This window comes from Protomyctophum bolini, assembly GCF_963924005.1.
Source record: "Protomyctophum bolini genome assembly, chromosome: 5".
NCBI classification, from domain to species: domain Eukaryota; kingdom Metazoa; phylum Chordata; class Actinopteri; order Myctophiformes; family Myctophidae; genus Protomyctophum; species Protomyctophum bolini.
This window is the reverse complement of record NC_137866.1, coordinates 14,812,586-14,832,321: the sequence shown is the minus strand read 5'-3', so window position 1 is coordinate 14,832,321 and position 19,736 is coordinate 14,812,586. Positions and strand designations below refer to the sequence as shown.

Sequence of the window (19,736 nt, the reverse complement as noted above, 5' to 3'; positions counted from 1 at the left end):
CCCTCATGGGTTAGTGCCCTAACCCCTCATGGGTTAGTGCCCTACTTGTTTTGTGATGCTTTTGCATTTCAATCCTGAAAAGTGAAAGCGTTTTGGACATAATGATGTTTCCACCCGACAGAGACCATTGTACTGTACAGACTAGAGTCTAATCCCGCAACGTCGTTTTATGCGGCCCGCCTGCCTCAAGCAAAAACTTGCTTTTTAATAGCTAAAATATAGGCTAATAAGTAAGGCTGCATGATATATCGAACATGTACCTTCATCAGAGTGGAGAATATAAGTATATATCAAGTTGAGCAAAGCCACTCTTCTCTGCCCCTCTCTCTAACAGACACAGTTAACGATCGCCAGACAGACAATCAGATGGAATTAAGGCAGGTGTAGAGTAGAGTGTAGACTAGTGAACTGAACATGTTCTCTTTATATCAAGTACTTCATACCAGCCCCTTATGAAACTACTTCTCCCCAAATCCAAATGGATTTCATTTTCCATCCTGAATGGCAGTAACTAGCATACAATGAGAACTGAGAAGATCTCCACAAAGGTCGGCAGAGCTGTCGACTATTGTCAACATATTCCCCAATTTCCACTGAGATTATGGGGTGAATGAATGTGGCCAGACCCATCTTCTCTTTCTGTCATAGTGACATTGTCCTGCATCAGATCATGTCCAAATCAGGTTCTCCAATCTCCAGTAGCCTCTTCAGTTTTTTGAAGATTTTTTGAGTGGTGCAACCACTCCCTTACGGAGCTATGTGTGTGGCTGGCTGGGTCTGAGCACTATGTGTGTGTCTGGCTGGCTGGCTGGGTCTGAGCATAGACAGATAGATAGATTATAGCAGTGACTGACTGAGACATCGAGCGTGCGTGCGCAACTGGTTGTGGCCCCCATCAAGTGACCTTTTGACCAATGCGGCCCTCGCCCCAAGTTGAGTTCGACACCCCTGGACTAGACGCACACCCATCATGCAGAGGTCCCCAGAATCGCAGAGAAACAACAATCATTCAGAGATCACACATGTACGTCCATAAACCTAGATTACGTACAGTATGTGCGGACATGCATCATAAACAAGTTATATCCTCTGTGCGCGTACGTCTCCATTATTGTTTTAGTAGGCTAGTCCTGCGGCCACTCACCACTAACTCAAACACTCAGCACTGTAAATATGTCTGCAGTATATACGTGTTCATATTCATGTCACAATGCATAATTTATGTGTTTGGGTTCTTTTGTTTTTAATGCCATACAGTACTGCACATCGTGTATAGCCTCCAAACAAAAGCACCCGGTCGTAAATGAGAAATTAGTTTGGGAAGCGTGGATTGGTGTTCCCCACCTCAAGGCAAAAGGTACAATGACTTTGCCGCATGCCGTCAGAGATTGCAGTCGAACTGCAACTAAACGCCATTATATTGCTTTAAATGTTTAAACTGCAGCAAAAAAGTATCTGATCCGTGGGTGAAAAGAGCAGGAGAGCAGGGGAGCAGAGAGAGACAGAGAGAGAGAGAGAGAGAGAGAGAGAGAGAGAGAGAAAGAGAGAGAGCACGCAGATAATTTGAAGTTCTGATGCTGTGTGTGTGTGTGTGTGTGTGTGTGTGTGTGTGTACACTGGGTGCAGCAATTATATAAAGGTGGTGATTATGATGATAAAAGCCTGCTGTAATGTCTTCATCCCACACTGTCACTCACACTGCGTGGGGATGCGCGCGCGCACACACACACACACACACACACACACACACACACAACATGGGGCCATATGGGTCCTCCATGCTTCATTATTCTCTGCCTAAGGTGGGAGGGGTGGGGGGTGTGTGTGTGTGTGTGTTGTATTTTGCTGTAATGTACTGTATTTTGTTGAATTGTACAGTATGCCCATTGCTGTGTGCCGCTTTATGTTTTTCAGAATTTGGCATTGTGTTGCTTTGAATGGAGTTGTGTTGCTTTGAATGGAGTTGTGTTGTGTTGAATGGAGTTGTGTTGTGTTGAATGGAGTTGTGTTGTGTTGAATGGAGTTGTGTTGTGTTGAATGGAGTTGTGTTGTGTTGAATGGAGTTGTGTTGTGTTGAATTGAGTTGTGTTGCTTTGTGTTATGTTGAATAATTAGCCCTTCACTATTAAGCCACACCCACTCCACTCCGCGATGGCAGTGTCCTTCCCATTGAGATGCATGTTAAATGACAGAATTACTCCATACTGTCTAAATAATCGATCATTCCAGTATTAAGAGCTTCTGAATCTACTGAACCAGGCCTGCAGTAGTGCACTATTCACTGGACAAAATGTGCATGACATTATTTCAATGAAATGATGCGTAGCTTGCGGAGTTAGTTCTGTCAGATATACTCGAGGGGTTTCATGGCGTGGTCAAGGGCGCGTACATACAGTATACTCAAGGGGTTAATATGCTGCATCACTTTGTGGGTGTATAAGTGTGTGCAAGACCCACACGTCATTCGCTGATGTGGCAGTCAGCTGACCAATTGGGCGGGCTACTTAAGCTCACTAGACCTCATGCTCTTCCTGCCTTCCTCTGCATAATGGTTCCTGGTTGTTATGTGATGTTTGCTCCCACCACCCTGGCACCAACAGTGGGCTTTTATTTATGTTCCCCATGGCGGGTTTTATTGTATATCTATCTCCCTGCTCTTAATGTTTTATGATGGTGTTTAATCGTGCCGAGCAGGGAGAAAATGCAGCAGAGCCGAACGCCAAGATAAATATCATATGCACACTGAACTAGAAATAAGAGGAAATGTTAGAGGAAATAACAGCTCAATCAACGTTTTCATGTAATGCATGAAGACTACCCACCCATCAGCTGGGTGGGTCAGCCGTGCAATTTTCCTGACGTGGTCTGAAAAGATCATTAACATGGTGAATCACATCTTGATGACATCAGCAAGATGTTTTTCACCATGTTAATGATTTTTTTCAGACCTCCAGTTCTAGGAAACACAGAATGGGGGGACTTTTATTATTATTTCAGCTCTATAACAGCTCTAAGGTATATGAATGAATGTTGAAAATGAGTGGAATGCCCCTTTAATTACCCGGGGTGATCGGGCCTTTGCTGCCCGGGCTCCTAGGCTATGGAATGCACTGGCGGTAGAGCTAAGGTTAGCACCCTCCTGGCGGTAGAGCTAAGGTTAGCACCCTCCTGGCGGTAGAGCTAAGGTTAGCACCTTTAGAGAATTAAATAATGAAACATGGAATACTTTTCACACACAGGGAGCCCCCAGACACTCAGTCTGACTAGGCAGCCTCAGACACTCAGGCTGTACTATAGGCAGCCTCAGACACTCAGGCTGTACTATATGCAGGCTCAGACATTCAGTCTGTACTATATGCAGCCTCAGACACTCAGTGGGCTGTATTTTGCGTGTCTTAAGTACAAGGTCTTATTACCTAACTTGAGTAAACTAAAGACCTGGAGGCGTGATCAATGCCATTTGGCTATTCTGAGTGGCCAAAGAGCATTGGTCACGCATCCAGGTCTTTAGTTTACTCAAGTTAGGTAATAAGACCTGGTACTTAAGACACGCAAAATACAGCCCAGTCTGTACTATAGGCAGGCTCAGACATTCAGTCTGTACTAGGAAGCTGAAACATGCAGCAAAGAGACGACAGAGAGAACGCTATAATATATATGGCTGAAGAACAAAAGGGCTTTGATGCTTGACATGGTCGCAGCCAAGAAAATCATTGGATTGGAAGTCAGCCGCTTCTCCTTGTTTTAAGAAATGGCTTAATGAGATGACTGCAATCATACAGATGGAGAGAATCCAATTTCACAGATCCAATATGCGGACACGAACACGTTCTCAAAAATGTGGACAAAAATGCAGACCACCTAAAAGGATTGGTGGAAACGTGTGTAGGATGAAAGATTCGTATAATGTATTGATTGAAGTGCTCTGTTTGTCTGTTTGATCTTTGTTTTGTCATTTATGTTTTATTGTGTTGATTTTTTATTATTATTACGGTATTTATCGATTTGTTTCTATTATGTGTTATGTGCTATAGGGGGTTGTTTAGATGTATACAAAAAAAGCACACCCGTGTGAAGTGAGGGGCACTCTTATCATTGTACATCATCATGTCGTAAACATGTAGATTTGCTCAGACACATATGACTTAATTCTCCATTCATTGATAATGGCAACTGGACCGCAGCATTGGCTTCAGATCCAGTAGGGATGAGACAATGTTTTGTCAAAAAATAGCTGATCTACTGAGTATACAAGCTTACAACTCTGAGCCCGCAGATCAACTATTTTCACAGAATACACCCCCCCCCCCCCCCCCACCCCCCCACCCACCGAGTTTGGTGGAAATTAGGGGTAAAGAAAACAGTACAAAGGAAAATAACATTCTGGCTGAGGCCATTTACGAAAGATCCAAAACGATCGTTTTCCATTTTAAAGTCCAATCTCACAGCATCAGAGCGTCAGTAATATAAAGCGGTGGCTTTGTCTCTGGGTGATTTACCGTCAGTTGAACAGCCGAAAGCGAGCAGTGGCGAGAGCGGTGTCAGCGTGAGTGAGAGACTGTTAAAAGCACTTTAAAAACACTGGCACCATCACTGGACCATGTGCCGAGAGGGCCGTCATTAAGCCACCATTCAGGCATGGCTAGCTGGGATAATGACACACAGGTGTGTAGTGTGTGTGTGTGTGTGTGTGTGTGCGTGCATAGATCGTAGTACAATACAGCAGGGGTTCTCAACACGTGGGTCGCGACCCCTCTGGGGGGGGGGGGTCGCCATTTTTTGTTTACATAGTACACATAGTGCATTCATACACTTTCCTTAATAATTATATCTGGTTTCAGTATTAATTTATGATATATTTTCTCTATTATTAAGGTTACTTTTGCAGTCAGTTTGTATTGGGGGTGGGGAGGAGGGGCGGGGGTCGCGAGACATGGCCAAAGCATTTCCGGGGGTCCCCAGCCAAAAACGTTGAGAACCCCAGTACCTAACATAATTATGATATTTAGCATCATTGTAGTATAGCCTAAGCGACTACCAAATAGAAATGTACAATTCTGTTTTTAATGGCCTCATACAGAAATTGTCATTTGTTTTAATGTGCCACTCTCTTGCCATTGTGAAAAATCATTGTGCAAAATATTTCTCGCAGCCAAATACGTCATCATTTTGGGGGTCCTTGACATGAAAAGGTTGATTTGAAGCACTGCTTTATAGTCTGCCACAGAGCACAGAACGAATCGTTTGAAGTTGATACAAAAATAATAATAATAACAATAAATGCGTCGTTCAGTTCGGAGTGCGTACCAAAAAGCGACCGGTTCAACACGAGTACTTGCAGAATGCTTTTGGACCCGAGCTCTTGTACCTTATTGAAATCCTAATCTGATGATGTGCATTAAGTGCTTCCTTCCTGCGCCATGCAGAGGCTCATTCACAGTGTGACACCCATTCAGCGCCGAGGCAAACCATTAACCCAAAGCAACCGGGAACGCATCTGCAGTCATTTGGGATTATACGTACGACGTACGTACAGTATGCATATTCTACTGTTAGACTGATGATAGGTTATTAGTTTACTTATGATCCTAGATGACTATTTACAGTATATGCCTTTGATGTATTACCCTGTGGTGTTCTTGCTGTAAATCGCTCTGGATTAAGAGCGTCTGCTAAAAATGCCTAAATTGTAAAACATAGCATATAGGCTATTCAAAAGTAGCAGATATACAAGTTTGCAGCGTGTCACTTTGTGCTGAGCTACGAGCTTGCAGTATAGGCCTACTGCTACTTTTGAAAAAGTCTTGAAAATCGGTGCAAATCTTTGAACATTTTTAACTCAAATCTGTGCTTCGGGGGTGTTCCCTGCCTGCAACAAAATGACAAAAAAATGTTTGTGCACTACTGATATAGCAACAAGTTTTTCAGAAAACTGGATTTAGAAGACATTTGTAGAATCAGGTCTCAATGGGTTAAAAAACAGAAGGCAGAACGACAGTAGAAAGAGAGAGAGAGAGAGAGAGAGAGAGAGAGAGAGAGAGACATGGTTTTGTGGAGAGTGACAGAGACGGAATGCTTCTATTATCAGCGGGGCTCCTTCTAAATGGAATGGATCTAGCAGCAATGTCTCCTCTCCAGTCACTGCTGAACAGCCTCTGGGCTGGAGGGGAATGCAATAGGATAGGAGCGTTATGGACTATGAAAAACACACATGCGCGCGCGCGCACGCACGCACGCACGCACGCACGCACGCACGCACGCACGCACACACACACACACACACACACACACACACACACACACACACACACACACACACACACACACACACACACACACACACACACACACACACACACACACACACACACACACACACACACACACACACACACACACACACACACACACACACACACACACACAGTCAAATCAGGAGAGTTTAATTTAACTCCGAGACAGGGCTCAGATATTGCTATCGGAAATCATTATTTTAGGTTTCACATTTATACAATCGTGAAACGTGGCAATCGAGTCAAATATCTTCTCTCAATTATTGTCAACTTGTCCTCGTCTTCTCTTTAATAACCAGGACATCGAATGGCCAATCAGGCTCACAGGGGACGGACATAATCACGGAGCAAAGTACACACTATGTCCACCATTAGTCGGACAGCACATTAGTCCATAATCACATTATTAACCCCATCCCTAACCGCACGCAAAGCCACCTAGACGGAATGATGGGATGTCAGAATTATGCGCAGCACAATGAGCAACAAAGGCAAATTACAAATAACTAGAACATTCTGCTGATTGATTGATTGATTGATTTATTTTCGGGTTTTTTTGGACGGGCGTTCTTTTTTTTACATCCACGTTGAAAAAATAAATAAATGATTGATCGAAAGAAGCTAGCAGTAAAGTGAGTAAGGCTGCACAATACTGTCTATCGTTATATCTTTATCGAGATATATGCGCAATATCAGTATAGCAAAAAAGCTATAGATTTTTAATAATGTTTAGTTTTCAATGTTGCAACACTTTTTGCGCCCGATCCGATTAGATTTTGAGTATCTGCCGATACCGATTTTTCCCGATCCGATATTTGTATTTTCATAGAACTTATGCCATATCACAATAGTACAATATCCAAAATCACAGACAATATCCAGTCTAATATCATGATATGGATATAATATTGATACTAGGGATATCCTGATGACGTGATTGGCCCCGATTTCCGATCACGTGATCGGATCGGGACAACCCTACTTAAAATATAGAATATGACATTTTAACAGTAATATCACAATATTTGACATAAATACAGAGATATGACATTTTGTCCATATCGTGCAGCCCTAAAAGTGATTCAATAATTACTTAATACCTGGCAGTTAATGTGAATTGTGCAGCCCAACTCTAATGGACACTGAGCAGCTTTCACACGCTTTCACATGCAAAGAACATAATGCATCACCGCGACCCATTAATCCCACAATCTGCACCCCACCCAGAAACCCTTTGGGCATCAATATTCCATCATCACATTCTCTGCAACAGCAGCACTGCCAGCACCATTAAAATGACATGCACACTCATGCACGTGTGGAAAAAATATATATATATTTGAGATGAGATATTCACGTGTTTATGTGGACATGATCAGGTACGCCCGCACCAAAATCAAAGGACAACAACCAACCAAGTCACAAGTCACTGTTCACCCCTTCACAACCAAGTCACAAGTCACTGTTCACCCCTTCACAACCAAGTCACAAGTCACTGTTCACCCCTTCACAACCAAGTCACAAGTCACTGTTCACCCCTTCACAACCAAGTCACAAGTCACTGTTCACCCCTTCACAACCAAGTCACTGTTCACCCCTTCACAACCAAGTCACTGTTCACCCCTTCACAACCAAGTCACAAGTCACTGTTCACCCCTTCACAACCAAGTCACAAGTCACTGTTCACCCCTTCACAACCAAGTCACAAGTCACTGTTCACCCCTTCACAACCAAGTCACTGTTCACCCCTTCACAACCAAGTCACAAGTCACTGTTCACCCCTTCACAACCAAGTCACTGTTCACCCCTTCACAACCAAGTCACTGTTCACCCCTTCACAACCAAGTCACAAGTCACTGTTCACCCCTTCACAACCAAGTCACTGTTCACCCCTTCACAACCAAGTCACAAGTCACTGTTCACCCCTTCACAACCAAGTCACTGTTCACCCCTTCACAACCAAGTCACTGTTCACCCCTTCACAACCAAGTCACAAGTCACTGTTCACCCCTTCACAACCAAGTCACTGTTCACCCCTTCACAACCAAGTCACAAGTCACTGTTCACCCCTTCACAACCAAGTCACAAGTCACTGTTCACCCCTTCACAACCAAGTCACAAGTCACTGTTCACCCCTTCACAACCAAGTCACAAGTCACTGTTCACCCCTTCACAACCAAGTCACAAGTCACTGTTCACCCCTTCACAACCAAGTCACAAGTCACTGTTCACCCCTTCACAACCAAGTCACAAGTCACTGTTCACCCCTTCACAACCAAGTCACAAGTCACTGTTCACCCCTTCACAACCAAGTCACTGTTCACCCCTTCACAACCAAGTCACAAGTCACTGTTCACCCCTTCACAACCAAGTCACAAGTCACTGTTCACCCCTTCACAACCAAGTCACAAGTCACTGTTCACCCCTTCACAACCAAGTCACTGTTCACCCCTTCACAACCAAGTCACAAGTCACTGTTCACCCCTTCACAACCAAGTCACAAGTCACTGTTCACCCCTTCACAACCAAGTCACAAGTCACTGTTCACCCCTTCACAACGGCTGAGGGAGGGCAAAGGGGCCTACCGCTGTATCAATAGCAGCACCACCAGGCTAAGGTACACTTTCCACCCGACAGCCGTCAGAATGCTGAAGCATGGCATGAGTCTGCCATCAGGTCGCTATAAAGCTAAGGCGTGAGTCTTTGCTATTTTTGAGTTTTCTGAAAATCTTATGGTGCAATGGCATCTGGAATCCAACATGACAGATGCTTTCCCAGTTTTAATGGGTTAAGCTGCATCAAGTATCAAGAAAGTTTTATTTGTCTCTCACATATTGTCAGTTACTGTACGGGAACATTTGTCACTCACAGCAAAATGTTGGTGCCAGACTGTACAGCAGACTAACGCACCAAAGATAATACTTAGTTTTAAGACCCAGAAAAACAAGACAAGATAAAAAAAGTCTATTAGACGGTGCCTATACTCGTAATTCATTATCTATGGGAGGTGAGCGAGCAGGTGGTGTGAAACTGCACCCATGCCAGAATTTAATAGACTTTTCTCTGCAGCACACTCGGAGAGAGAGAAGTTGAAAGAAGTGAACTTTAAACAAGCTATTAAAATACACTCAGAGCGTGAAGGGATCTTAGTGATTGGCTGGCTTTATCTGAACACGCAGGGCGAGTAGGAGAAAATGTAAATTATACCATCCATAGATGCTATGCTCACTATGCTTCTATATTTACTAGTGGAGCATTTTGGCTACAATATAAGTTATGAATGGCAGTACTTTCTTTACACTCATGTATATACCCTGAGAAAAAAGAAAATAGTGTGGGTGTAGGACAGGTCCACTCTTTTTTCCTTTCTACACCAAATGACTTCACTAAAAAGAGACGATCTACAAGCTCACACTTTCAAAGACGGCAGATGTACAGTGCAAGAGGACAGCACATATGTCGTCGCATCGTGACAGCATTGTGGGCTTGTAGATTGGCCATTTTCCATAGGAATAAAGTTGTGCCTTAAGATTTTGACTTGCCCATCGGTGTGCCAATAGTTTGAATGCCACTGGATGAGTGCATGGCCCCTTCGGGACATGGCTGTTTGGAGCCATGCTGTACCCATATGGAGTGCGACAGTTGCTTGGCTGGGTTGTCTGCTTGTACCCATCTTGTGATTGTGCTGTTGCTATCCCTGGAGCAATACAGGTTATTTTATTTTTCTCCAGATCCAGGGCTTTTTTTCCTCAGCAAGAAAGGCTGAATAACATTCAAATAAGAATAAGAGGATAGAAGGTGGCGGGAATGCTAGCAGTATGGTACACAATATGGATTAAACTACTAGTGGAAACAAACCAGGCGTTTTTTTCATCAACATTTCTCTTCCAGTTTTGCTGATAGTTTTGTTCCCGGTCTAAAAAACAGAGACGGACCATCGGTACTGTCACCACTCCATCACAGCGAGTAAGCTGCTCGCTCATTTTATCCACCGTTTCAAATGAGATTATTTTTTATTAAAAAAAATCTCAATTAAAGCCCAAAAAATCGGAACTTTGAAAATTCAGTGAATTTTCTGTGGTCTGGAGTCGTCTGAATAATTAGGCTCAGAAAAGTGATGTGATTGCCCCCTGGACTTTGATGTAAATTTATCCTGCCCCCTCTCAAATATAATAATACTAATAATGCTAGTTAAAATCTTCTCTAGATAAAGTATGTCACGGGGAAAACTTGAGAGAATATCCGTTTTCATTATTATTGAAAATAGAACATATTGAAATTTGAAAACAGGACATATTGACTCACTTGAACTCCAGCGATGCGTTGTGAGCTAGTAGATCGGCTATTTCTGATCCAAATATCATAAAAGTATTCTGCGGCACCCCTGGACTTTCATCACGGCACCCACTTTGAGAAACCCTGATCTAACTAACGAAGCCTTCTTCTGCCGCAAACATTTTTTTCACTGCTCTCTCTCTCTCTTTCTACTGCCTTCTGTTTTTTAACCCTCTGTGTGTGTGTGTGTGTGTGGCTTCACTCACACCTTCACATCTAGCATACAACATTGTTGCATGGTATATGTAAACAAAGGGTAAGTCTATGGGTTTGACACAACATTTGTGTTGTACGGCTTTCGGCTGTGTTTCGACTGCCCCCCTCCCCCTCATACAACAAAAATGTTGTGTCAAACCATTTGACTCCCATTGGAAATTAATTGCGAGCTTGCATCAGTCAACAAGTCTCATGCATCAGCTATACAACAATCTGTTGTGCAGGTGTGAGTGAAGCCTCAGTGTGTGTGTGTGTGTGTGTGTGTGTGTGTGTGTGTGGGGTTGAATAGTAGTTCATTATTTTTCTCTACAGACTGGAGATAATGCTCAACAGGCCCATTTTCCAGTAAGCGCTGAGGCTTCGGCAAAAAGGCCTGCCGGGTTTCCCAAAAGGATCTTAGTCTTTTAACCCATAAAGACCCGACACTCGCTGCTTCAACAAAATAATCGTCTCTGTTGGGTGTTTCAGGATAGAAATTCCAAAGCATCAAAAGTAGCAGATCCAGGGGCGCCGCTGGCCTAGTGGTCCAGGCGCATGCTACATGTGGGCTCAAGCCTGACAATGCGTTGTGTGTTCGGGTGTCCCGTTCGACCTTTGCTGCGTGTCTCTCTCCTTCTTAGGGCCGATTCATACTCCTATTTTACCGCTGTTTCGGCGCTGTAATGCCGAAATGATTTCGGCTCGTCAGAAAATTTCAGTAGCACCAAGAGTCGACTTTAGGACGGTACCCCCCCCCCCCCCCGAACCTCAAATGACGTCAAATTGTAGGCTCTACAGCGCCGAACCGACTTTTATTCGGCTCTAAAATAGGACTATGAATCGGCCATTACTCTCTCCCTCTTTCCTGTCTGTCTTCACTGTGGCTATCAAGAAAGGCACAAACGCCAAAACCTAATCGTAAAAAAAAAAAAAGTAGCTGATCCACAAGCTCAAAATGCGTCGCTTGGCCTGCAGATCTGCTACTTTTGATGGTTTCGTGTGACGCTGTATTATGATCTGGTAGGGCAATCTTGTTTTTAACGAAAGAAAGAGATGAGAGGTTTCTGCTCGAAAACAACAAACTAGTTTTCTGAAAACTAAAAGTTTATCTCCAAACTAAAATGACACTGCTGGTTTCACGGTTTCAATGGGTTAAGTCCGTCATTGTCTATGAGCGCACCAAGAACAAAGATGATTGGATGCTTATGGGGGGGGGGGGGGGGGGGGGGTACAGCAGACGTTTGGCATCGCCTCACCGTCAGATTCCAGTAGAACACTGGCTGGAACGCAACAGCAGCATAATACAAACCAGAGCATTGACACTGTACGTGTGTGTGTGTGTGTGTGTGTGTGTGTGTGTGTGTGTGTGTGTGTGCACGCGTGCATCACTGTGTATGTGCATGCGTATTCCAACAAGAATAATATCATTTTTAAAAGCATTTTCTTGGTTAAAACATATTTTTAAAGATGTGTATACAATTGGAAGAAGGTTCAGGATTAGGCATTTAGAAGTTTTGGTTCGGGGATTAGAGCTAGAGATTATGCCTGACTCATATTTAGCTGCGCACTTGGGTCGTGCATCCAAAAATCTACAAAGCTCACAAGCCTGTGAACTTGGAGATCTGCTATTTTACGTCTTTAGGCTCGACATTCATAAAATTGCGGTCTTAAAATGTTGATGTATAAGTACAGTATAGAAATATGAACCTGTGTGTGTATGCGTGCGGTCCTACCTTCCTCTCAGGCCAGTTGTATTTGGCGAACACGGTATCGTAGGTGTCGACCGCTCCATCTGTCACCAGCATGATGGCCTGGCTGCACACACTGCCCCTCCCTGTCTGGTTGTACTGAGAGAGAGAGAGAGAGAGAGAGAGAGAGAGAGAGAGAGAGAGAGAGAGAGAGAGAGAGAGAGAGAGAGAGAGAGAAAGAAAAATGTTTGCCGACTAGCATTTTTCACAGACGTAAACTAAATAAAAACTAAGCTACGATGACTAAAACCAAGACTAAATTATATTGACAATTTCGTCAACAAATAAAAAATACACTAAAATGTAAAGGAGGGACTAGTGGAAAAGAGTAGAACTCAACAGATCAGAGATCTGCTATTTCGGCATTCAGCTGTAGATTTTGTCAAATAAAATCTCATGAAATTTAGACGACAAAACTAAAACATTTCAGACTGAAAATATGACAAAAACTAAATAAAATGTTATTCAAAGGTCTAAGACTAAAACAGAGACAGCATGGTGTGCAGGCGTAGCAGGGTTTATGATGAGTGCATTAAGACTATATTCCATTTCATTACATGCTTTACTTCCACACAAGAGAAGCTAAATGGTAAATTTATAATAGCACTGGTAGTTTAATTTATATAGCGCCTTTACATAGATAGTGCAATACTTTCACCCATTCACACACACATTTACGGCTGAGCTACACCGAGGTGCATTAAAGTTACATCTGCAAAGTCATGGCATGTGTTTTCATGATACAACAGGCATGTCACACGCGCGCACCCCCCCCCCCCCCCCCCCACACACACACACACACACACACACACACAGTACATTAATACACCGGCCGGCATCACTAAGAGGAGTCATTAACCACAATGGGGACATTTATATTCCTTTGTTCTGCTGGAGAAGTACAAGTGTACAACACTCTGTGTGTGCGTGCATACGTGCATGCGTGAGTATGTGCGTGTGCGTGTCTGTGTTCTTGTTATAGAATGAGTAAAGTGGTGAAGGGAGTCATCCACTCTGTTTACTCAGCTTGAACATGATTCTGTTAATCTAGCAATTAATTAATAACTCTGTTTTTATTTAATGTTGTACCAGCGGGGAGGTGCGTGCGTGCGTGCGTGCGTGCGTGCGTGCGTGCGTGAGTGCGTGCGTGCGTGAGTGCGTGCGTGCACTTTTCACTCACGTCGTTGAGGAGATTGAAGGCCTCTGTCAGAGCGAGGTCCAACATGCCGATACCTTTAGCAAACAGCTTATCCAGGTGCTTTCTGAAATGCTGCATGCATGGGGAAGAGAAACACATCAGAAACAGGCTATGAGAGAGAGGAACATTGAAGACAAAGGGCTGTATTTTGCATGTCTTAAGTACCAGGTCTTTTTCCCTAACTTGAGCAAACATTACGCCTCGTGACATCTCGCCTCGTGACACGTCACACCACAATATATGTCCGTCAGTCCATCACGCCTCGTGACACGCTCCATATATGGCCGTCTCCATATATGAAGATCACGACAATGACCTCATCAAACCCTGGATAGCCATACATGGAGAAGACTGGATCATCACCTAGATCTGCATATGGAGCCGGCCAGCAACCCTTAGATCTACATATATGGAGCTGATCTGTTCTGACATCGAACCCTGTACACACACGCTCCATATATGGCCAGTACAGAATTCATTCCATACAGTATGTTGAACTGACCCCCATGCCAAAGCACCAGCGCTCACCCAGCAGTCTGCCATCACCCAGGCAGACCTGTCGCTTCTTGCCCTCAGGGCGTCTTACTGGTTATTATGTATTTATTTTCAAAGAACCCCCACAACTCTGAGAGTGTATACGCCGGGCCCATTTGGTTTCTATTGGATACTCTGAGTCACAGAGGTGTAAGGACTGGTTTACAGTAAGGATACTCTGAGTCACAGAGGTGTAAGGACTGGTTTACAGTAAGGATACTCTGAGTCACAGAGGTGTAAGGACTGGTTTACAGTAAGGATACTCTGAGTCACAGAGGTGTAAGGACTGGTTTACAGTAAGGATACTCTGAGTCACAGAGGTGTAAGGACTGGTTTACAGTAAGGATACTCTGAGTCACAGAGGTGTAAGGACTGGTTTACAGTAGTGAGCAACTTTGTCTCATAACGTTTTGACTTTACTTGCGTCCTCATGGCCTCATGGTTACTTGACGGTACACAACACAATATCCATGCGTCAGCGTTTGATATTTCGGTCAGATGGGTTTAAAAAGGTCAAACATTAACTCACAACCTTGTTCAGTGAAATTGTGCTAGCGATGTTGTGGTGAAGCTGTCATGCATATTGAGGACAAACATTCAAAGGGCATGCTGGTGACCCGCAATGTTCTGACGAGTATTCTTCAGACATTTACCCCCTCGATACCTAGTTGACATTTGGCTCTGTACCCGTGCGGTGTAAAGTAAGTAACTAAGTACTTTTTACTCAAGTACTGTAGCTATACTTAAGTACAATGTTATGGTACTCAAGTTTTTCCAATACTTTTACTTCTACTCCACAACATCTCAGAGGCAACTATGGTACTTTTGCTATATAATTACTTTTAGTTACTAGTTACTTTGTAGATCTTGATTATTATTACAAAACATACATTATAAAGGACCACTTCACAACTTTTCAACCTGCTTTCATATAATTGGTCTTCACTAATGTCCATGATAAAATACTACAATTTGTTTCTACTCAGTCTGTGTCTCATAGGAGGGCTGTGGGCAGTTCAGAAACCCGTCCACCAGTGACATCATCAATGGCGAATTCAAGCTAATAGAAACTGCAGGCTTACTATTCGTGAAAATAAGGCATTGCACATGAGAATGTCAAGATAGGACCATCTAGCAGACTAATGGGCTCTTTATGCACGACCTCAGGTCATTATTTACAACTAACTGCTGCATTATGTTGGACAGAGATGTCACTGTCTTTTATATTAAACATCCCCTTCCTTCCACATCCCATAACTGGAGACCATTTCCTCTGCTGTGATGTGCATGTGGGTGTGTTTGTTTTAGAGGAGGGAGGGAGAGAGAGAGAGAGAGAGAGAGAGAGGCGCCATCGACAGAGGAGCGAGCCGACGGTCAAACTCAAGGGGGAGAGAGATAGAGTGTGTTGTGCGTGCGTGCGTGCGTCTGCCTCCCACACAGAATAGATTCTCTCTCAGGCAATTAATGGAGTTTAATGTTGTCAGAGACCCAACAGGTCTCTTTTGCTTGTCTCATTATTCACAATAGCCTGGAGGAGACGCGCGCGCAAGTGCCTGTGCCACACAGGCAGGCAAAAACAACAGTACACGCACGGCATCGTTGCAATCCATTTGTCTGTTATCTTTGTTGAGCTACATTTTGATTTAGGGGTGACATAAATTATAGTTATTTCCATTATTCAATTTCTTTCACTTTGGAAATCCTCAGTGCAGTTGGGACAGCTATATTGTGATCTCATCAAAGTCTACTCTACTAAATAATGGAAAATAGAAGCTTGGAACTCATCTGGTGAAGCCAACATTTCACATAATGTCTTCCACTCTTACACCCACACTGCACATACTTTGTTATACATTTTTCTTTTTCATTCATACTGTGTATCCATTGTTTTATTATGTATTGTTGCCAAATGGTGTTACGTTTGCTTTTTTATTTGTATTTTTGTTGTTAAATGAGGTGAGATTAACTTTATAATCCCCACAGGGTTTTCTAAATCGAACCTGCACAACCAACCCAATAATATAGACGAGAATAGAAATAGAAATGTTTTCAAGGGGGAGTGGTTAAATGTGTTGTTTTTAAATGTGCAAAGAAAAAAGAAAGAAAAAAATAGAGTTAATTAATAAAAACCTGAGGCCAAGACTCAAATCATGATGACCAGAACATTCCAGTCTCTGGATCACATGGGAACACACTCTGCTCACATGCAGATGCATGCAGAACTGCTAGTTTCAAAAGGTGTTGTTTCAGATTCCTATGTAAAACCACAACCTTCAGGAGCGCTGAGCATGGCTCCCTGCACACTGATAAACACAATCTGCTTCTCCTGTGGATAAAAAGGTTAATTGGCTGCAGCCAGGTAAATGTTGTATACAGGAGAACTGCAAAACATTACCTTTGGCGACCTTTTGTGTGCATGTGTGCGTGGGTGCATGTGTGTGTGTGTGGACTGTGGAGAGAGAGAGAGAGAGAGAGAGAGAGAGAGAGAGAGATTGAGTGTCACATTGCATCTACAGCTTGTAGATCTGCTATTTCCACTATTATCATTACTAAAAGGACCGGTCGCTGTCTATCTGTATACTTCCTTAGCATAGAGCAAGACAGCTGCTCGCTTCGAGTGCCTCCTCATAACGCCACAACGCACGGACAGCCTCACGGAACCTAGCGCCATGCAGCCCTGTCCTCCAACCTCACGCTGCCCTGCATTACACACGCCAAACATTGGAACAATCCATTGGAACACATGATGCAACGAACAGCTACTATTCATTTAAATACCCTTAAATACATCTCTCTCTCTCTCTCTCTCTCTCTCTCTCTCTCTCTCTCTCTCTCTATGCCCCCCCATGTTAATTTAAAACCCGCTCTGTGTGTGAACTGTGAATTAATCAGTTCACATGGGGGCCGAGCAGACCGTGGATCTCACCTTCCGGGACCTGATTGCTCCGCTGTTTATCCTCCTCAGATGCCTGTTGTAATCAGACAAATAACTGCTTCAGGCCGACAATCCCCATTTGTGTGTGCGCGTGTGTGCGTGCATGCGTGCACGTGCGTGTGTGTGTGTGTTTATTGCATGCACACAGAGTAATTGTACACTGACAGTTAAATGAACGCAGAGAGTTTTAAGTGCAGGAGCCAGCCAGGTAAAAAAGTAAATGAGTATTGAGCTCAGAGCTGGCTGTGATTAAGAGGATTGAGGGAAAACACACATCAGTGAATGTGTCACTCTACAGCAGTGCTCTTCAACCTTTCCTGGATCCACTCAAGGAACATGCTGAAAGGAAGGGACGTGATTCACGTGACTGGACGCTGGGGATGCGCCATGCCGTTCACAGGGGCAAATCTCGCACCAGAAGGTGGATGAAATACATAGCAGTGAATGGAGCCAGCTGGACCAGCTCTCGAACAAACACTATTTATGAACGATTGCGACCTTTGTCATATAATAGATTCAAGAATATAAAAGAAGACACATCGCAGGTTGATTTATAATCCCTTGCTTTTCAATGAACACATCATTTTATCGAGGCATCTAAACAAAACAGTGGCAGGTATCGTTTCTGTCTCGGAGGTATCGCGATATTTGGTTGCCAGACAGGAAACGATGGATAGTCTCGCGATACTTGGCACGTTCAGAAACATACTTTGTGCTCTTTAGATACATACCTCTATAAAATCACACTGTGCTGTGTTATATCTGTATGTCTTCTTTCATTTTACAGAAGCGGTTCTTTTACAAAGGTCTCAATCATTCAGAAATAGTGTTCTGTTCATTATGCTTGTCCACTAGTAGAAGACAGGTCATTTAATTTTGCGGCGGGGGGGGGGGGGGGGGGGGGGTAGAGATCATACGATTAAGGTCGGGGTTCAAATCCAACCTATTTTCTGCATCTCTCTCTCTCTCTAGAAAGAGGAGCAGAATCGGTAAAAAGTAATTTGGGTGTAGTCAGGCAGAATGACAGGCGGTGTGTGTGTGTGTGTGTGCGTGTGTGTGTGTGTGTGTGCGTGTGTGTGTGTGTGTGTGTGTGTGTGTGTGTGTGTGTGTGTGTGTGTGTGTGCACGCACGTGTGCTTGTGGAATAGCACACTACCCTTTTGTGAAGTGTCCATTTATTTTTATTTTTCTTAATTCCCAGTCTCTGCATGCTCTCTGACACCTCATGGACTCTTTGGAATTCAATGTCCCAGCTCTTGCCAAACCTCTATTAGTCTCGGATCCGTCTGATTGTGTTTTGTACCAAATGCATGGATTTGTGCTTATGAACGTGTGCATATATGCGTGTGCGTTTGCTTGTGCGTGTGTGTGAGCGTGTGTGCGTACGTTCGTGTGTGTGCGTGCGTGCATGCGCGTGCATGTGTTCATTCATAATTATATTGTGCAGTTAATTCCAGATTCTTTAACCCCTTGCAAAATGAGTTGTCATTGTGAGAGTATACTAGTTAGTTCCATTGATCCAAGCCATTCATTAAAATAAGCAGGCTATGAAAAGGCAACTTCACTTTCAACCTATCTTCATATAACTGGTCCTCACTATCTCTCATTATAATATTATATTTAGTCATAGTTTTAGTCATTGTACCATAGTTTTTATTTCGTTTTTATTTCGTTTTCCTCAGTGAAAAAAGTAGTCATCGAAACATTTCGTCATAGGTTTTGTAGACAAAATCAAAACAATGTATGCAATGTAAGAATATGGTAATAACTTATGGATTTCAAAGTTATCATCTGTAAAATCAGTACATTATGTGCAATGTTAAATTAATGTAAGTCATCTAAAACATTTGACATTTTTAGTTAGACCCAATTATAAAATATAATTTTAATTAAACTACCATTATCATTACACATTGATTTTTTTAGTTTCACTTCCTGTATTTGGGTTCGATTGCATTCTCCCCTGCAGTGAGCCAAACTGTGGTGCAACCAAGACCCAGCCCCAGTGTTCGATCCGTTTGGTCCATACTAGAGTTCACACCAGTGCTAGGCCTAGCTTGCTGCACCAGGCAGGCTTTCAGCAGGAAATGTGGAAACCCTGGTTATTATTTACTGTTCTGTGCACAGATCCGGTTTAGATCCCACCTGTATCTGGTTCTTTGCATGCTAACATACATACGAGCACACAGTCACACGCAGACCATTTCCGTATCCTTTCTAAACCAAATGGTTGGCAATGTGCAGTTAATAGCCTCGCAAATGAATTAATGCATGAATGAATGAATGAATGAATGAATGAAAATTTCGAGATTGAGATCCGAATGTCAACATGAACCTGCGAACCTCCGGACATTCGGGGGCCAGCCTTAACTGGTGCAAACTGGTGCGGACTATTCCAACGACACAGCCCAGGACTCATTCAAAACAGACACACATCAAACTGCCCATGTGTGTTGAAAGCACGCTAGACACAAATGAACACAAACACTGCAACCTGGT

At 43.3% G+C, this 19,736-nt stretch overlaps 1 protein-coding gene across 1 annotated transcript in view; it reads right to left on the bottom strand.

Moving 5' to 3' along the window:
• The window catches only part of cacna2d3a (calcium channel, voltage-dependent, alpha 2/delta subunit 3a), a gene marked incomplete at both ends in the record, with an annotated part of 220,647 nt that overhangs the window by 113,613 nt on the left and 87,298 nt on the right, over nucleotides 1-19,736 (bottom strand). The window contains 2 exons of the mRNA XM_080764041.1: nucleotides 12,557-12,670; nucleotides 13,752-13,841. Of these exons, the coding sequence (XP_080620167.1) occupies nucleotides 12,557-12,670; nucleotides 13,752-13,841 (204 nt within the window). The remainder of the gene's footprint in view (nucleotides 1-12,556; nucleotides 12,671-13,751; nucleotides 13,842-19,736) is intronic.